Genomic DNA, 17643 nt, shown 5'->3' with positions numbered 1-17643 from the left:
TTGCAGGAGGGAACTTTACAGAGCCTTCTAAGGTTCGAAAAGCTGCCACTTTTCTTAAGGACAATGCTAGTCAGTGGTGGAGTACACTGTTGATGCAAGGACAGGCTCCTGCCACTTGGACTTACTTTAAGCAAGTATTTGCTTCTGCTTGGTTGACCAATGAATTTGAGATCGATGTTATGTCAGCTTGGCACAATTTGGATGCATCTAAATGCAAGGATCTGGAAGACTATAACAAGAAGTTTTGGGAGGCTTTACTTCCAGTCACTTCTTACAGGGTTGTGCCATTGACCGAGCAGATAGAGAAATATTGTTGTGGGCTGCCCAAGGAACTCCGGAATTATTGTACAAAGACAAAGGTCACCACTTTGACTCAGTTAATTGAGAATGCCACCACAGGAAATGCATTATTGTTGGGACAGTCAAGTGATGTTGGGGGCAGCATTAAACAGGACAAATCTGAAATTTTTTCAGCAAAGAAGCCATTTGGTAAACACGTTTCTCAAATTTCTCAAAGCACAGGTAAATTTTGGCAGTTCAAGAAGAAGCCAGCCAAGTTCTTTGGACAGCAGCCAAAGGACCAGAAGAAACCTTTTGTGCGCAAGTCTCTTGAAGAGAGAAAGGCTTTAATGGCTGAGAGGAAATGCTTTATCTGTGAGCAGACTCGTTATATTGCGTCTAACTGTCCAGACAAGAATAAGAGATCAGCTGATGATAATAAAGAGGACAAGAAAGGAAAGAAGCCCAAACCTTCAACAGGTTTAGTGCCAGATATGCTAGGAGACAAGCCACACTCGGATGCTAATGAGCTTTGCAGAGCTTGGGGTAAAGTTATGGATCAACATGTACTCATTTTCTTTGATCCACGAGCTAAGGCAAACTTTATCTCACCAGAGTTAGCTTCTACTTTGGGCATCAGAGCAGATGAGATGGGCTACACAGCAGAGGCAGGGTTGGCATGTCCTGGTCACTCAAGTCTGTGACACCCATTCTTGGAAAGTTGCGTCTTCATGTACAGTCTTATGTTGATGCAGAAGAATTTTATATCATGCCACTTGAAGGCTGTGATGTCTTGTTGGGAATGCCATGGATGTTCAAAAAGCATGGCAAGGATCTTTGATCAGCTTGTCAATGGATAACATCATGAGCATTATCTTCTCAAGGATGGTTTCATGTTGATGCATGGTAGACTATGTGTGACTATGCCATTGAGACGGAAAGTTATGACAGAGAGTCACTCTCCACCGTATGCAGGGCATCGTGGTATTGATGCAACAGTCAAAGCAGTAGAGACATTCTTTTATTGGCCTACTTTGAGAAGAGACGTGGATGCTTTTGTGCGGCAGTGTTTGATTTGCCAAAAGTTCAAGTTTGACAGGCAAAAAGCACCAGGGCTTTTATAACCATTGCCTATTCCAGATAAACCATGGGAAAGCATAGCTATGGATTTTCTATTTGATCTTCCAAGGACACAGACAGGAAATGATGGGATATGGACAATTATTTGCAGGTTTAGCAAACAGGCTCATTTCATTCCTGTCAGGAAGAAGATAAAACCAGATCAGATAGCACGTTTGTTTATGTGCAATGTCTTCAAGTATCATGGTATGCCACAGTCTATTGTCAGTGACCGTGATCCACGGATGACAAGTTTATTCAGGAGAGGTATATTTGAGAACATGGACACAACGCTTAAATTCTCATCGTCATTTCATCCACAAACTGATGGACAGTCAGAAGAGGCAAATTCTACTGTCTTGGATCTGCTTAAGTGCTATGTGTCAGAGCACAAGTCAAAGTGGAACCAGTATTTGCCTTTGGTCAAGTATGCATACAATAATACTGTGCATTCGTCAACAGGCAAAGCCCCTTTTGAAATTGTTGAAGGTGGTAAAAAGGTTCCTCCCTTTTTGCAAACAAAGGATAAGATCTTTCATGCAGATCAGTATGTGCAGAGTATGGGGGAAATGTATCAGAAAGTTAAGCATGCCCTTGAAAGGACTCAGGCAAAGCAAAAGAAAGCTGCTGATCATCACCGTCGTGAATTGATATTTTCCCTTGGTGATTGGGTACTGTTGCGGTTTGAAAAGGCACGCTTAAAGAAGCGGAAAAGCAAGGAAAGTCTTTTCACTAAGCTTAGTATGCGATACTATGGGCCTTTTCAAGTAACAGAGAAGATTAGTGATATCAGCTATAGGCTGAAATTGCCAGACAATTGGAAGATTCATAATGCTTTTCATGTAAGTCTTCTTAGACCTTATGTGGGTGATGTGCCAGAAGATATGCCAGCTAAGGAACAGCCCGAAGTTGAGGAACTTGATGAAATTCTTGTTCCAGAACAGGTACTGGCATACAAGGAAAGGAAAGTGAAAGGCAAGGTTGCTAGAAGGTATTTGGTTAAGTTCAAGAACTATCCAGCTATAGATGGTAAGTGGATGGACGAAGGTGAACTTACAAGTCACCTAATGTGTTGGAACTTTACCTTGAAGCATTTCGCTTGCAACCTACCTTGCCCCTTGTATCTCTAAGCTGAAATAGATTGTCAAAGTGACAATTGCTTAAGAAAGAAATTATGTACAGAAACAGATTTTGTACACGTTAACACTTATTGTGTCCATATGGTTTTCTCAGTACTAAAGAAGTAAGTATTGCTTGCAAGAATACAGTTTTTACTTCTATTGAATTGAATACATGTTGTAACAATGGTTACTCGATCAGGCATGTATTTTGTGAATTGACTCAGTGGGGATATCATTTTGATGTACCGGCCACTAGACCTCTAGTCAGGGTGATGTGGAGTCATCAAATGAGAATCTGCCACTATGGGGATATCATTGTGATGTACCAATCACTATATCTTAAAACAGTGATGTGGAGTCACATGATGATAGTTTACCATGTTTCACAGTTAGAACATACATGTGTTAACAGTGTGTTCAGTACGCAATGTTGACTGATAGCATGTATGTGTTGTACATGTGCTGCCAAGTGTAAGTTCACTGGGTTAGCTGGAAGCATGTATAACATTCATGCAAACGAGGATTTTTGCGATTTCAAGAGGGAGGTATGTCACAAGACTATGACAACTAGTACCTTTTTGTTGATTTCTTTTTTCCATATTTTATTTGGTTTTTCTTTTTGGAAGGATCCCTCTTGAAATCTAAACGCCTGAGTTGCATGGCCAGTATGTGAAACAGACAGGAATGTCTAGTGAGTCAAGACTGGACAGTTAAGGTCGTACAAGCCTAGAAGAGACTGATGGCACTATAGATTGACAAGTCTGGAAGAGACTTGTGAAAGTGTATATGGACAAGTGTGTTGAAGAACTAGCCTGGAAGAGACTAGTTCAAAAGAAAGATGGACAAATCTGCAAGAGATTAGCCCATGTGGGGTCATCAGTGGAAATTCACTTTCAGTTGAGCTACATTACAAATCTGGATGTAGCCATAGTCTGCAAAGATGGTCAGAAGACTAGTGGGATGCAATGGAAGCAACTCCTAAAATTTAGGGAGTTACTATTTTTGGATCCCAGAATCTGTTCGCGTCATTATCTTCGTTTTTGCACGAGGATGAATCCTTTGGTTTGTGCCAAGGTCAAATTCTGCACCGAGGATAGAGAATTTTAGACCGGAAAGCTGGAGTGGGAAATATCTTCCAGTGCTGCCACTTGGCAGACATGTGTGCACTTACCTCTTCAAAAGAGGGCTAGCGTGCAGTTTTTTGATGAAAAGGGGCTCATTTGAGGGGGATTGCTGTAGATGGTGAGCTCTTGAGAGCTGGTCTACCTTGTCTATGATGCACAGAGGCTTGAGCTTGATTCCTACTCTCTCTCTTTCTCTCCCTGACAGTATGGTTATGCTGCAAAATCAAGGGCCTTACTTCTGATTCAGGTACAGCTGTGTGGGAATATGCTGTTTTTGCATGAGGCAAGAGCCTCCTTTCTCCAGGAACAGGAGCAGTTGTATGCTGTCCCAACAGGGACAGGTGAGGGTGGTAATCTCACCAAGTGTCTGAAACAGCACTGAATCAGTACTGTTTTTGGACTGTTCAGAGGTTAATTCAGAGCCCAATTGATGTCAAAGTCAAGGGGCACTTGGCCCAGATGATGCAGGATAGTGCACGGAGCAGTATGAACTGAAAACGGGTTTCAGAACAGGTCTGAACCAGTAATTACAGTGGGCTGAATAGTACAGGGAACAGTAAGAGTTGTAACCAGGTTTCAGAACAGGTCTGAATCAGTAATTACAGCAGACTGAAATGGTCAAATCCACACTCCAACTAGAAGTTTCAGACTTGGGCAGAGTTTCCCCTCCTGGTCAACTTGTTTTGGGTCAGTAATTGTACTGTTATACTGCCAAATTTCACCCAGAATAGGTGAAAGACAGCCCATTGTACTTTCTCCTTTCCAAAAATAAAGAAATACCACAAGGGGCGCCTAACTTAGGGGCCAACAAGGTGTCTGTGTTGCAACGGGAGCATTTTAGCTTCCTGTTTTTCTTCTTGATTCTGTGTCTTTAAGTTCAGGTAAAGTGGGCGACTGTTAAATTGGGTAAAAGCATTTATTTATTTTGGTTGTACACTACCGCCCTTCCCAGTGAACAGGCCGGTTACAAAGTTCTTCACCCATCCTCTACTTTCTTGGGGTGACTGTCTTCGACCAGTCATCTCTTCTACTGATACCCAGGATCTTCAGGTACCACCTAAATCGGGACCTCGAAGGTTCAGCTGTGACTTGGTGATGAGGCCTTTGTATTCCTTACATGGATCCACGAAGCTAGTGGCTTCTCTCTCGAGGTTGAGTTTCAGGTTCTCCAGTTCACTCTCTATTATTCTTTACTATAGGTTCCCTTTCCGATGGAAATCTTGGATCTTAGGGATGCTCTACATCTTCTTCCTCCTCTTCTTCTTGCCTTGGTCACTTGGTTAGGATGGAGCCACCTCCCGAGATCAAGTGTGGGCATATCCTTATGGTTCTCAGGACCACACAAAGTCCGACATTCTTCCTATGCATTGTATGTTTTCATCATCTTTGTACTAGGGCCCTTGGGCAAGTAAACAATTTCCCCGCGAGGGACACTGTCCAAGTGGCACCTACTACATAAGCATTCTTCAACATGTAGCATTGCATCTCCACCTCACTCTTTTCTTGTTCTCCTTTTTGGGCCTGAGAGAGGATGTTGAGAAACCCTTCACCCGCAGTTTGCGTTTTTTGCATTTCTGCGTTTTACATTTAGGGTTTGCAGCCCCAAAAAGGGGCACCATCCTAGACTGACTGTGCCTATTTATAGGCCACTCTCTCATTCATTCTTTACAACTAATTCATTCAGTCCGTCACCTCTTCTCTCCAGCCTCTCCATTGCCCTCACATCCCTTCAGGAGGACATTGTGGTTCGTGGTTCGTGGCTGTCTTCATCATCTTCCTTGTGCTATGGCACCCTTGTTCCCTTGTATCACATTCACTTCATGATTTAGAACTCCATCATTCCGTTCATCAGAGTTTCTTCTCCTCTTCTCCATATTTGTCGAGTTCACTCCGTGTTCCTCCCCGCAAACCCTACTATCTCGCTGGTATGTCATCTTTTGATAGGACATTGAGGGGGAATGTTAGATATACTCAATGCCCCAACCTCGTAAGGTGCCACCAATGATCCATGATACTCTAAGTTGTAAGGCCCCCATTATGAAGAGAAACCATGTGTGAGCATGGACATTGGGTGGGCCTTGACTTGTATATCACATAAGGACTATGTGACTAGATAGCAAAAAGGTGGCATTTATGGATCTAGCCTTTGGGTTAGATAGAGTAGTTATGCTAGTAGCAGCTCGAGGCACAACGAGTTACGAGGTATGGAAATTATCAGGGGCCCCTATTTTTCCTAGAATATTCCCTAGCCAACTAGGGAAGGTTCATAATATGGTCAGACATACCGACCAGACTACCTTTCCGGGCTATATAAGAGAAAGACCTCTCTAATGCCATCATCAATTTATCTCTCACCCAATTAGAGTTCTTCCAGCTACCCTTTGTTAGCAGATATTAGTCAGCTCATGGTGTGAGTCTGTGTGCAGAGGCTGGGCATTTTATGTAGCATTTTATGCAGTATTTTATGGCGCATTTTTGTGGCCATTTATGATGTATTTTTAGCATTTATTGCTGGCCGACCTGCATTTTATGCTCCCCACTTTTGTGGCTATTTATAGGGCTCCTCCTCCACAGTCTTCGGTGCTTCAGCCATCAATGGAGATCCTTCTGGGAGAGAGGAGCCGGTGCTGAGGAGCCCACGCAGCCAGTGACTCACCGTTGTATGCTGCTGTCTCGTGTTCGATATGGATTCCATTTCCCGAGCATACATCTGAGTTCTCATCTGTCTACTGTGTTCATTCTTTCTTCTGTCTTGTGTTTCAGCATTTATTTCAGCATATTCTTTACGCTTCCATTGCTGCACCACTTCTGACATGGTATCAGATTTCAGGCTGCAACCTATTTGTGCTGTGTTTTCTTGCTGATTTCAGGAATTACACCCTTCTTGCTGATCAGCCAGCTGTTCTTCCTGCTGGCGACTGCTGTCCTTCCTGTTGGCGACTGCTGATTTGCTGCTGGCGACAGTGTTTCAGCATTTGCGTTTTGCGTTTTTCTGGACAGATTTGCGTTTACTGCTGTTCCACTCTTTGCTGCCCGTGTTTCCTTAATCAAACTGCTGGCAACAGTCTTTAGCCCCTGTTTCTTCAGTTTGCAGCCTGTGTTTTGCTGTTTACAGCATTATTTTTGCCTGTTTTTCTGATTATTCAGGCCGTTTTTGCTGTTTTTGGCAGTTTTTGACTGATTTTTTCACTTTGTACAGTAGCTTTTGGCTTATTCTGGTCAGCCTTTGGGTTATATTGCATGTGAACTCACTATTTTTGGTGTTTTTGGTTGCGTTTTGGCTGTGCTCACTCTCCAAACGACCTTCTTTTCTTCTACTTCTCTTTTCTACCTCCTCCAGATGGCTCCTCCGTGCACTTCCTACAAGCTCCCCCCGGAGTTTGATGGAGTGGCCAATGCTTTGCGGGCACAAACATCATCGACTCCTGTCAGTTTTACACATATGACCTCGATGCTTCTTGAGCATGAGGCATCCTTGAGATTACAGGGGCGGCTTCCGGCACATAATGGAGGTGAGGCTTATGTAGCTTCAGAGAGGGGTGACGGGAAGAAGAAGTCAAAGGCCCAGTGTTACCACTGTGGCAAGAAGGGACATTTGCGGAAGGATTGCAAGAAGTTAGCGGCTTCCAGGAAGAAGGAGCAGAAGACGAAGCAGGATGCTGACTCTACCGATGAGTCCTCTCCTTCATCAGACTCCGACTCCGATCCTCCGACCAAGGGGACGTCCAAGGCGCGGAAGGGATCCTCTTCTTCGGATCGCGGGAAGGGCTTGGTTGCCCCTTCCTCGGCTGCTTTCTAGTGGTGGTGATGAGGTCATCCCTCACGACTCTCTTATGCCAGAGAGGGAGTGTGAGCGGGTGTTGGTGGGGCTGCAGTGCCTCATCTATATTTTGATATAGATGCACAGGATCCAAAGAGGGATGTTCCTGACGCATCGACGGTATCTGGCAGTGAAATCCTAGAGACTGGTGTTGATTTCTGGGTTCATGATGAGCTGTTCTTCTTGACAAAGAGCGAGAGGCTTTCGTCTGGAGCTCACATGAGGGGACACTTTGGTGGTTTGGCCAAAGGCGGGAACTCCATGGTCACATGTTCAGCGACATGTTTGGCAGATTGGCTTTGTATGTCCTGAGTGACATAGGTGACATTACACAGAGAGCTGCTATGAGTCTTCTCTATTTTCAGGTGTTGTTGGTACGATCGACATCGACATCAGATACTCTCCGAGGCTTCTTGGTGGTGGGCTGGCCACTCACCGCTTGGACATCCATGGTCCTTCTGGTGTTTCTTTGTTGTGTAGTTTATGACTCTCCATCATTGTACTATTTTATTGTATCCGATCACACATGATCTGAGAGAGGGTGTTAGCAGATATTAGTCAACTCATGGTGTGAGTCTGTGTGCAGAGGCTGGGCATTTTATGTAGCATTTTATGCAGTATTTTATGGCGCATTTTTTTGGCCATTTATGATGTATTTTTAGCATTTATTGCTGGCCGACCAGCATTAAATGCTGGCCGACCTGCATTTTATGCTCCCCACTTTTGTGGCTATTTATAGGGCTCCTCCTCCACAGTCTTCGGTGCTTCAGCCATCAGTGGAGATCCTTCTGGGAGAGAGGAGCCGGTGCTGAGGAGCCCACGCAGCCAATGACTCACCGTTGTATGCTGCTGTCTCGTGTTCGATATGGATTCCATTTCCCGAGCATACATTTGAGTTCTCATCTGTCTACTGTGTTCATTCTTTCTTCTGTCTTGTGTTTCAGCATTTATTTCAGCATATTCTTTACGCTTCCATTGCTGCACCACTTCTGACACCCTTAAGCTCTTTACTTATCATCTGTCTAGATCACCATCTAAGCTTCACAGTCAAAGCACGTGTGGACAGAGCAGAGCCATTTTTATATCAGTTTGTTTGAAATTAAAGCAGTCTATGTTCTTCTCATATTTGTTGCAGTTCTCTACTCCTTCGTCAGATTCTACCCACTGTGCCATGTAATTTCTACATATAGTGATGCCTCATCATAGATTCATAGATCTCTCTCTTTTTTGTATCTACTATCATTATATCCACGTGCCACTATGATGCATCATCCATAAACCACGTATATACAAGACACTAGTGGTATCGCATGTTGTGCACAGCCCATGCAATCGCAATGGCCACCCTCATGTATTCATCTTATTTTGTAATGAAATGGCTATTTTCACTTTAAAAATGTGTTCTGTCATTTAATGATTTATAGTTTTTTTTAATCATGTTTTTTTTCTGTACTAATATCATACCATACCTTATAAAATCATAAGGTACCATTTAGTACCGTATTTTAGCATACCATAATGTATTGTACCTTTTCTACTTGACAACTATGATTCAAAGTCATGTATGATAACTTGGAAGGCATGGTCCTATATCCCCACTCTAGATGGCCATTATGCAGCAAATCTCAAAGCCCAATGATAGGAAAATTGGATGCAATCCTAGAGGTGCCTTAGAGTACGAACATCACACCATCTCTCATATCTTATATTGGTGGAATTTATAGCATATGTGGTTGATAAGGAATGCTTTTATCTTTGCATTAATTCATTTCTTCACAGATGGCAAGGCTTCAAGGATTGACTTTTTGGCAGTTATCTTTCTTGGGGCAACTGGGGTCTTTGACAAAGAAAAAGTGGTGCGTTGGAGTCAAGTAATCAGAGTTATAGAATGGCATGATAGCCTGATTGAGATAAGATATTTTTATCAGAGTCTTGGCTGATAGTCAAGGCTTCACATGCACCGCTATAATCAATTCTTTATTTGTCATCATACTATGTGATTCACCTCCTAATGTTGGAAAGGTTGTCAAACACCAAAGACATATGTTAAGAATGCAGCATTCAAAAGGCAGTGAATAATAAATAGCAAACCTTCCATTTTTGCAAGGTACATGGAAAAATGGGAGCCCATTGCAGGAGAAACCAAGTGTGCAGCCAATGTCCTTGACCTACAAAAACCAATCAGTCATTCTTAAGAATTCATTAACATGTTATCATCAGTCAAGTAATTAACCCTAACTTCAGTGCAGCACCAGTGAGAAACAGAATACCAGCCTTGAAGTGGAACAAACACTTGACTCTCTGGTGAAATAATGGCATGATTCCTTCCATAGAAGCTTCTTGTATATCCTGGCAAATCTGCAATTAAGAGTAACGCCATCGGGACAAATTATTCACCAGCCAGTTTCGTGGAAGCGTTGATTGTGACAAAATCATTTGTCTGTTTTATGCCATATTAATTTTGTAAGCCAAGAAGACAATCCAATTTTGTGATGTCTGAAGAATAAGTATTTGTTCATTCATCTTCTACTGTCAAATATAACACACACATTTCAATACAGTCTTGAAAACATTGTGCATACAATGCAAACTGAAGAGCAGACCATTGGAAATACATGGTAGGCCATCAAAAATCTCATCTTGAATGCCAGAATCTCTACCTACCAGAAATGACTTGAAGCAGCTAAGCCTAAGACTACAGAAACATCTTTCAAACCTCAACAAGGGCCTTGTTTATCTCTTCCTCTTTTTTGTTATAAACTAGCCACTGTGCAACTTTTTTGAGAAGTGTAAGATAGTAGGAGAGCAAGTTTGTTCTTTTTCATTTATAAGTTATCCATGGTAAGATATTGCATGGATCAACTGTACTTATCATTTGGGCCTCCAGTGGACCCCTGTTTTCAACAGCTCAACTCTGATCCAACATTTTGTATTTTAACCAGTTTTCCCCCAGATGCACAAAACCAAAAAGTTGAAGTATGTCAAAAGAGCAATATGGAACAGAATAGCATAGAGACAGTGCTCAAACTGGGAACTGAAATGATGAAGTACTCAAGCACCACTACAAGAATCAAGAGTACAACAATTGAGTGCTAGCTCACACACTCCACATGCTCACTCTCAAATGAGTAATACCAAGAAAAGCCATAAAATAGGCCTTTGGTGCACACTGCACATGAATCTGTGAAGTGACCACTTTTAATACCCTCTCCAAAGCATACATGAGCAAGCAAGGAACAAGAACACCTTGAGAGGAAAGACTAGGAATTGCACAGAAAACAAGCATATGACAACACACAATTAACAAATTAACTCAAAGAATAGAGTAGAGAGTGAAGAAAATGAACAAGAGAACACAATCAGTAGATCAATTATATAGATGTATGCAGCGCAATCAGAGAGCTCAAGAAGGCTGCCCAATGACCATTGTCGCTAGGAGCGGGCTGAGGGATTCTGAAGAAGAATATCATCCTCCAAACAGATCCCGAATACAACAAACCACCATCAATCAATGTCGAGGGTGAGGATGAAGACTCTGAGGCTGAGGAAGTGCAGAAAACTGCAAAACCATTAGTCCTTCACAAGAGAGTGCTGAAACAGCAAATACGGAAACTCAGGAACAGACCACCAGCAGCTGGGAACACCTGACTCTAAAATGCAGCTGTCAAGAGATGTCGGAGAGAAGCGGGCTGCAACAGCAGCTTGCCACACTGAAAATGCAGCAGTTAAGATGCCACAAACAGCAGCAATGATATCACCAGAAAATGCCAAAAAAAATACTGCCACAGCCCCTGCAACACAGACTCACCCTGAGCTGACTAATCTGCTAACACCCTCTCTCAAATCAGGGGTGAGCTGATACAATACAATAGTACAATGATGGGGAATCAGAAACTATACAACATAGAACCACCAGAAGAACCATGGATATCCAAGCAGTGAGTGGCCAGCCCACCACCAAGATACCTCAGAGAGTATCTAACGTCGATGTCAAGCATAACAGCACCACCTAAAAATAGAGAAGAATCATAGCAGCTCTCTGTGTTATGTCACCTATGTCACACAAGACATACAAGACCAATCTGCCAAACATGTCTCTGAACATGTGACCATGGAATCCCCGCCTTCGGCCAAAACCGCCAAAGTGTCCCCTCATGTGGGCTCCAGACGAAAGCCTCCGGCTCTCTGTCGAGTAGCCATCCCATCATGAACCTGAATGTCAATCCTAGCTCCAGGATTTGTACCTGCCAGACTTCGTGCGATGCGCCAGGGATGTCTCTCTCTAGATCCTGTGCATCTGTATAGACATATAGATGAGGCACGGCTGCCCCATTGCACCACCCTCTCACACTCCCTCTCTGGCACTGGAGAGTCATGAGGGATGACCCCATCACCACCACTAGAAAGCAGCTGAGGAAGGGGCCACCAAGCCCTTCCCTCAATCCGAAGAAGAGGATCCCGTCCGCGCCTTGGACTTCACCTTGGCTGGAGGATTGGAATCGGAATCTGAGGCAGATAATGACTCGTCGGAGGAGTCCACATCCCGCTTCGTCTTCTGCTCCTTTTTCTTCCTGGAAGCCGCTAACTCTTTACAATCCTTCCTTAAATGACCTTTCTTGCCATAGTGATAACATTGGGCCTTCGACTTCTTCATCTTTGAATCCCTCTCTGAAGCTGCAAAAGCCTCACTGGAACCTCCATAATGTGACAGAAGTCTCCCCTGTAGTCGCAAAGTAGCCTCATGCTCAAGTAGCATGGAGAACATGTGAAGAAAACTGATAGGAGTCGTAGATGTCTACGCCCATAAAGCATTCGCCACTCCATCAAACTAAGGAAAATTTGAAGACACAAGGGGCAGTAAAAATATCTAAATGTAAGAGAGAGAGACACAAGAATAAGTGCACCTTAATATTTTTACAAAAAGAGCACAAGGTCCATTGTAATTTATTTTATAAAGAAGAGCCACCACGCAAGTTGTAAAGAATAAGAAGCATGGGTTAAGGCCATACTAATCAGAAAGGAGAAGGAAAAAGAGTGGAGAAATGGACAAAGGCAGGCAGGCCAAAAAGAGGATGGCCACCCAAGGAGGAGGTAGGGCATTATAAAAGTCAAAAAGTGAATGAAGAAGCTCATTCTTGGTGTGTAGCCAAACTTGCTCTCTTTTTATTTCTTGCTTCTTGCTTCATTCTTGTGTATGAGAAAGGGAGAGTGTGTGTGAAAGAGGGAGGGATCATGGAGAAGCTCTTCTTCTCCTCTCTTCATCTTCGTCTTCTTCTCTTCCCTTTTCTTGTGCATGTGGCTATGGAGCTTGAAGCCTAGAGCTTGGGGATGGAGCTTGCTTGAAAGTGCATCTTGGATCATAGAGCAACTGGCAGATTCGTGGAAGAAGGCAACTTGATCAGATTCAAAGGTAAGCTCATGACACTTGTATGTGGGTGCGTGGCGGTATGGTCGAACGGGGTCAACGGACCCCGTCACATCTTCCACAAAAGAAAAAGAGGCAAAATCTTTTCTTCTAAATCTTCTTTGAATTTACCTCTTCTCCTCCAGATTTACCTCTTCTCCTCCAGGTGTTCGCGCGCACAAGCACAGTGTGCAAATCTGTGCAGGTTTAGGCCTAGAAATTTGGGACTTTTCTAGATGGAGTGCTGTCTATGCAAAATTGAGGCATCTGCGTCAAAAATTGCAGATCTTGTGTCCATTTGAATTGGAAATTTCGCCAAAACTATTGAAATTTTGCTCATTTTAGTGAAAAAAATCAACATTGGACCCATAAAATTTGGGGCTTTTCCCAGATTTGCGGAATTTGATGCAAGACAAGCAAATCTGTCTCAGAAATTGCAAGAATTTGTGGCATTTTGTCCCCGACATTTGGGGCTTTTCATGTACATGCACAAACTGGGCTGAAATTTACCCAATTTCTCGACATTTGATGCACATTGGACCCCATGCAATTTGGGGCTTTTACAGTTTGGGCAAAATCTGGGCAGCATTTGGTCAGTTTATGTACATGCAGGTTGAATTACATGCAATTTGGACATCAACACTTGGTAAAATTTGGGGGTTTTGCTGAAATTGCTCTATTTTGGCAAAATCGGCCTGTTCTATGCATGACAAAGAACATGCAGATGTGTGTTTGATGCTTTGAGCATAAAATTTTGGGGCTTTTTGCCCGTTCGTGTCAAATTTTATGCCCATGGGTACATGTACAACAAAAACTGCAGCTGAAATTTTGGGATTTCTCATGTAATGTGATGCATATGCCCTTGGAACAGCTGTAATCAGTTGTGGAATGCTGTAGCACATGGTTTGGTACTTCTGAAAATTTAATTACAGATCTGAAATCTGTGCTTCTGCGTAGTCATTTATTGCTGATTGGTACTTGTTTGTACCTTGGTCACTTGGGTGACATTTTTGGGCCTGCATTTGCTGTTTTTTCTTTTTGTCACATTAAGCTGAAAATCATGGCTAGCAGCAATGACAGCAGTAATCTGATGCATATAAAGAAGCTTGAAGGCGCACATAACTTTGCAGTTTGGCAAAAGCAGTCCTACAATACTATTGCAAAAGAAGCAGGCAAAGCCGATCAAAACCAAAGGGGCAAAGCCTGCGGACATGGAACAAGACGATTGGGATGAGTTAAATGAGCTTGCATGCTCAACTATAGAGCTATCGATTTCTGATACCTTGTTGTTCAACATTGAAGGTTTGGATTCTGCATATGCTATATGGACTAGACTAGAAGAACTGTATGCACAAAAGACTGGTGCAAGCAAAGTGTATTGGCTGAAAAAGCTTATGGATTTGCGTATGAAAGAGGGTACAGCAATGTCTACTCACTTGAGTGCGTTTAACTCCATTTTCAGCCAGCTGGTTGCCTTGAAGTTCATGATTGATGAGGAATTTAAGACTACTTTCTTGCTTTGCACTCTACTAGAGAGTTGGGATACATTTAGGACTGCTATGAGCAATTCTAATGTCATCCTTTTGTATGTTGATGTAAAGAGTGCGCTACTTATGGAAGAGATGAATCGGCAGAACAATGCATCTAGTAAGTCTTCCAGTGCTTTGCATACTAGGAGCGAATCACAGCAAAAGGGCAAATATGATAGCAAGGGACGCAGTAAATCACATGGCAAAGATGTTGAATGTCATCATTGTGACAAGAAGAGTCACTTTTGATGTGATTGCTACAAATGGAAGAAAGAAAAAGGAAAAGGCAAGAAGACAAGTGATAGCAAGGAAAAATAGAAGGACAATCAGCCTAAGAGGAGCAGTGTAAAAATTGAAGAGGTGAATGTAGTCACTAATGATAGTGATAGTGGGAGTGATGTTTTCTTTGTCTCTTCACACTTTGGTGCACATGCTTTACTTGCAAATACAAATGATGACATGCATACCTGGATTCTCAATTCAGGATGCATGTGAGATTGCAGGTATTGGCAATGTGCAGTTACAATTTCAGCATGGCTCTATCTTTACACTTCGGCATGTATGGCATGTACCTCAGCTCAAGAAGAGCTTGATTTGCACAGGGTAGCCAGATGATGATAGTTTTCGTACCAACTTTGTTGCAAGAGTGATATTTTGTATCCACTTCATGTATCTAATGTGCGTGACCATGTTGTTGCCGTGACCGAGCAGCCAAGCGTTTCTTTGTGGCATGGCCGGTTGGGACACATGAGTCAAACAGGAATGAAAGTGCTTTCTCGTTTGGGTTACTTGCCTTGTCTTCGTTATGCTGATTTTGAGCACTGTGATCATTGTATTTATGGCAAACATACACAGACTTCTCACAAAAAGTCTCTTTCTTTGAAATCTTCTCCTCTAGAGTTAGTACATTCAGACGTATGTCAAATGCCAAGATTATCTTTAGGAGGGAAGAAATATTTTGTCACCTTTGTCGATGATCCTACACGGAAAGTATGGGTTTACCCTGTTCGTAGCAAGGATGAAGTACTTGACAAGTTTAAAAATTTCTTGGCATTGGCTGAAAATCAGACAGATAAGACACTTAAGTGTCTTCGCTCTGACAATGGTGGGAAATATGTGTCCAAAGCCTTTCAGGCATTTTGTGACAGCAAAGGGATAAAGAGGGAGCTCACTGCCCCTCATAATCCACCCCAAAATGGAGTTGCCGAGTGTATGAATCAAACCATACAGGATAAGGTCTGTACGAAGCTGTCTCATGCTACATTACCCCATGGTTTTTGGGCAGAGGCTTTTATGACAGCCGTTCACTTGATTAATCGGTCACCAAACAGGTCTTTGGGGAGGGGAGTTTCCCAAGCAACGTGGTCGGGCAAGCCACCTTCATATGCTCATCTAAAAGTGTTTGGCTGTGGGGCTTTTGAGCACATTCGTAAAGAACAACGTAGCAAACTTGAGCCAAAGTCCTGTAAATGTATTTTTCTAGGATATGGTAACGAGGGTGAAATGGGGTATAAATTGTGGGATCCCGAGAAAAGGAAAGTAGTACGCAGCAATGATGTTATCTTCCGAGAAGATCACATACATAAACAGCCTGAAAAGATTGAGGAGGTCCGTAGGGTTGTATTCCGGGAAGAAATACCTTTTGGACAGCAAAATGTGCCCGCTGTACAGCAGCAAATACCTGCTGTAAATGAACCTGTAAATGCAAGAAATGATCAGCCAGCTATTGCCCATGATAATGAGCCACTACATGTGGAGGAAAAGTCAGGACAGCAAGCTGTTAATGCTGATTTGCAAGTTGAAATGCCAGGACAGGCATGCTGAAAATCGAAACTTGCAGGAACAGCCAGCAAACAATGACCATTGGGTTAGGAGATCGTCTAGGGCTACTAAACAACCTAACAGATTTGTTCCTGGTGCAAACAATGTGGCTGATTATGTCATGTTGACAAACTCTGGTGAACTGTCTTGCTTCAAGGAAGCAATAGACACAGAGGACAGGAAGAAATGGTATAAAGCCATGTTGTCGAAAATGAAATCTCTTGAGAAAAATGCTACTTGGGACTTGGTGTAGTTGCCTAAGGGGTAGAAAACACTTTCATGCAAATGGGTTTACAAGATAGAAGGTCACTTCTAGTTCCTCCCCAAAGTACAAAGCAAGATTAGTTGCAAAGGGGTACAAGCAGGAGCATGGAATTGACTTTGATGAGATTTTCTCTCCTGTAGTCAAGATGACTACATTGAGAACCATTTTGGGCTCAGTTACAGTTGAGAATATGGAGCTTATTCAAATGGATGTGAAGACTGCCTTTTTACATGGTGATCTGCATGAAGACATATATATACAACAGCCTGAAGGGTTTGTTGAACAAGGGAAAGAAAAAATGGTATGTAAACTCAAAAGGAGTTTGTATGGGCTGAAACAAGCACACCGAGAATGGTATCATAAGTTTGATACATTCATTTAGTCCCAAGGCTTTCATAGAAGTCAAGTGGATCACTACTTGTACACTAAGAAGACAGTAGATGGCAGCCTAATTATCTTGGTTTTATATGTTGATAACAAGTTGATTGCTGGCAGGGATACTCATGCCTTGGATTCATTGAAGCAAAGTCTTCATGGCAGCTTTGGCATGAAGAATCTTGGTGATGCAAATTACATTCTTGGCATGCGAATACTCAGAGATAGATCGAAAGGCTTACTCTATCTATTTGAGTAGGAGTATATCTCCAAGGTTTTGCAACGTTTCAATATGAAGGGGGGGAAAACAATTGGGGTTCCATTGCCTCCATATGTGAAACTCAGTGCAGAGGACAGCCCTACATCTGATGATGAGCACGCTGAAATGGCCAAGATACCATATGCTTCAGCTGTTGGCAGTTTGATGTATGCTATGGTTGCTACACGTCCCGGCATTGCCTTTGCAGTGGGAGCGGTTAGCAGATACATGGCAACCCCTAGCAAAAAGCATTAGGATGTACTGAAAGGTATTATGAGATACCTCAAAGGCACAAAGGAGTTGTGCATCTGCTTTGGAAAGCAAAAGGCATTTATTGTTGGCTTTACGAATACACACTATGCTGGTCATACGGACTGCAGAAAGTCCACTTCTGGGTATGTATTAACTTTCACACGAGGAGCAGTCTCATGGATCTCCAGACTACAAAAGTGTGTTGCATTGTCTACTACAAAGGCAGAGTATGTGGCTGCCACTGAGGCATGCAAGAAGGCTTTATAGCTTTCACG

At 42.8% G+C, this 17643-nt stretch overlaps 1 protein-coding gene across 2 annotated transcripts in view; it reads right to left on the bottom strand.

Moving 5' to 3' along the window:
- The window catches only part of UGLYAH (ureidoglycine aminohydrolase), a 190880-nt gene that overhangs the window by 131521 nt on the left and 41716 nt on the right, over positions 1 to 17643 (bottom strand). For both annotated transcript variants that reach the window (XR_015688130.1, XM_087664414.1), the window contains exons 3-4: positions 9734 to 9821; positions 9555 to 9631 (exon numbers count right to left, since the gene is read on the bottom strand). Coding sequence is in view for 1 of the 2 variants with exons in the window: in XM_087664414.1 (XP_087520540.1) it covers positions 9555 to 9631; positions 9734 to 9821 (165 nt within the window). In the remaining variant the exon portion in view is untranslated. The remainder of the gene's footprint in view (positions 1 to 9554; positions 9632 to 9733; positions 9822 to 17643) is intronic.

The sequence above is a fragment of the Lygodium microphyllum genome, chromosome 23 (assembly GCF_053477565.2).
Source record: "Lygodium microphyllum isolate KBCC chromosome 23, Lygodium_microphyllum_v1.1.10, whole genome shotgun sequence".
In the NCBI taxonomy this organism is placed as follows: domain Eukaryota; kingdom Viridiplantae; phylum Streptophyta; class Polypodiopsida; order Schizaeales; family Lygodiaceae; genus Lygodium; species Lygodium microphyllum.
Note: the sequence above shows the minus strand (reverse complement) of the source record. Positions and strands in the feature narration are given on the sequence as shown.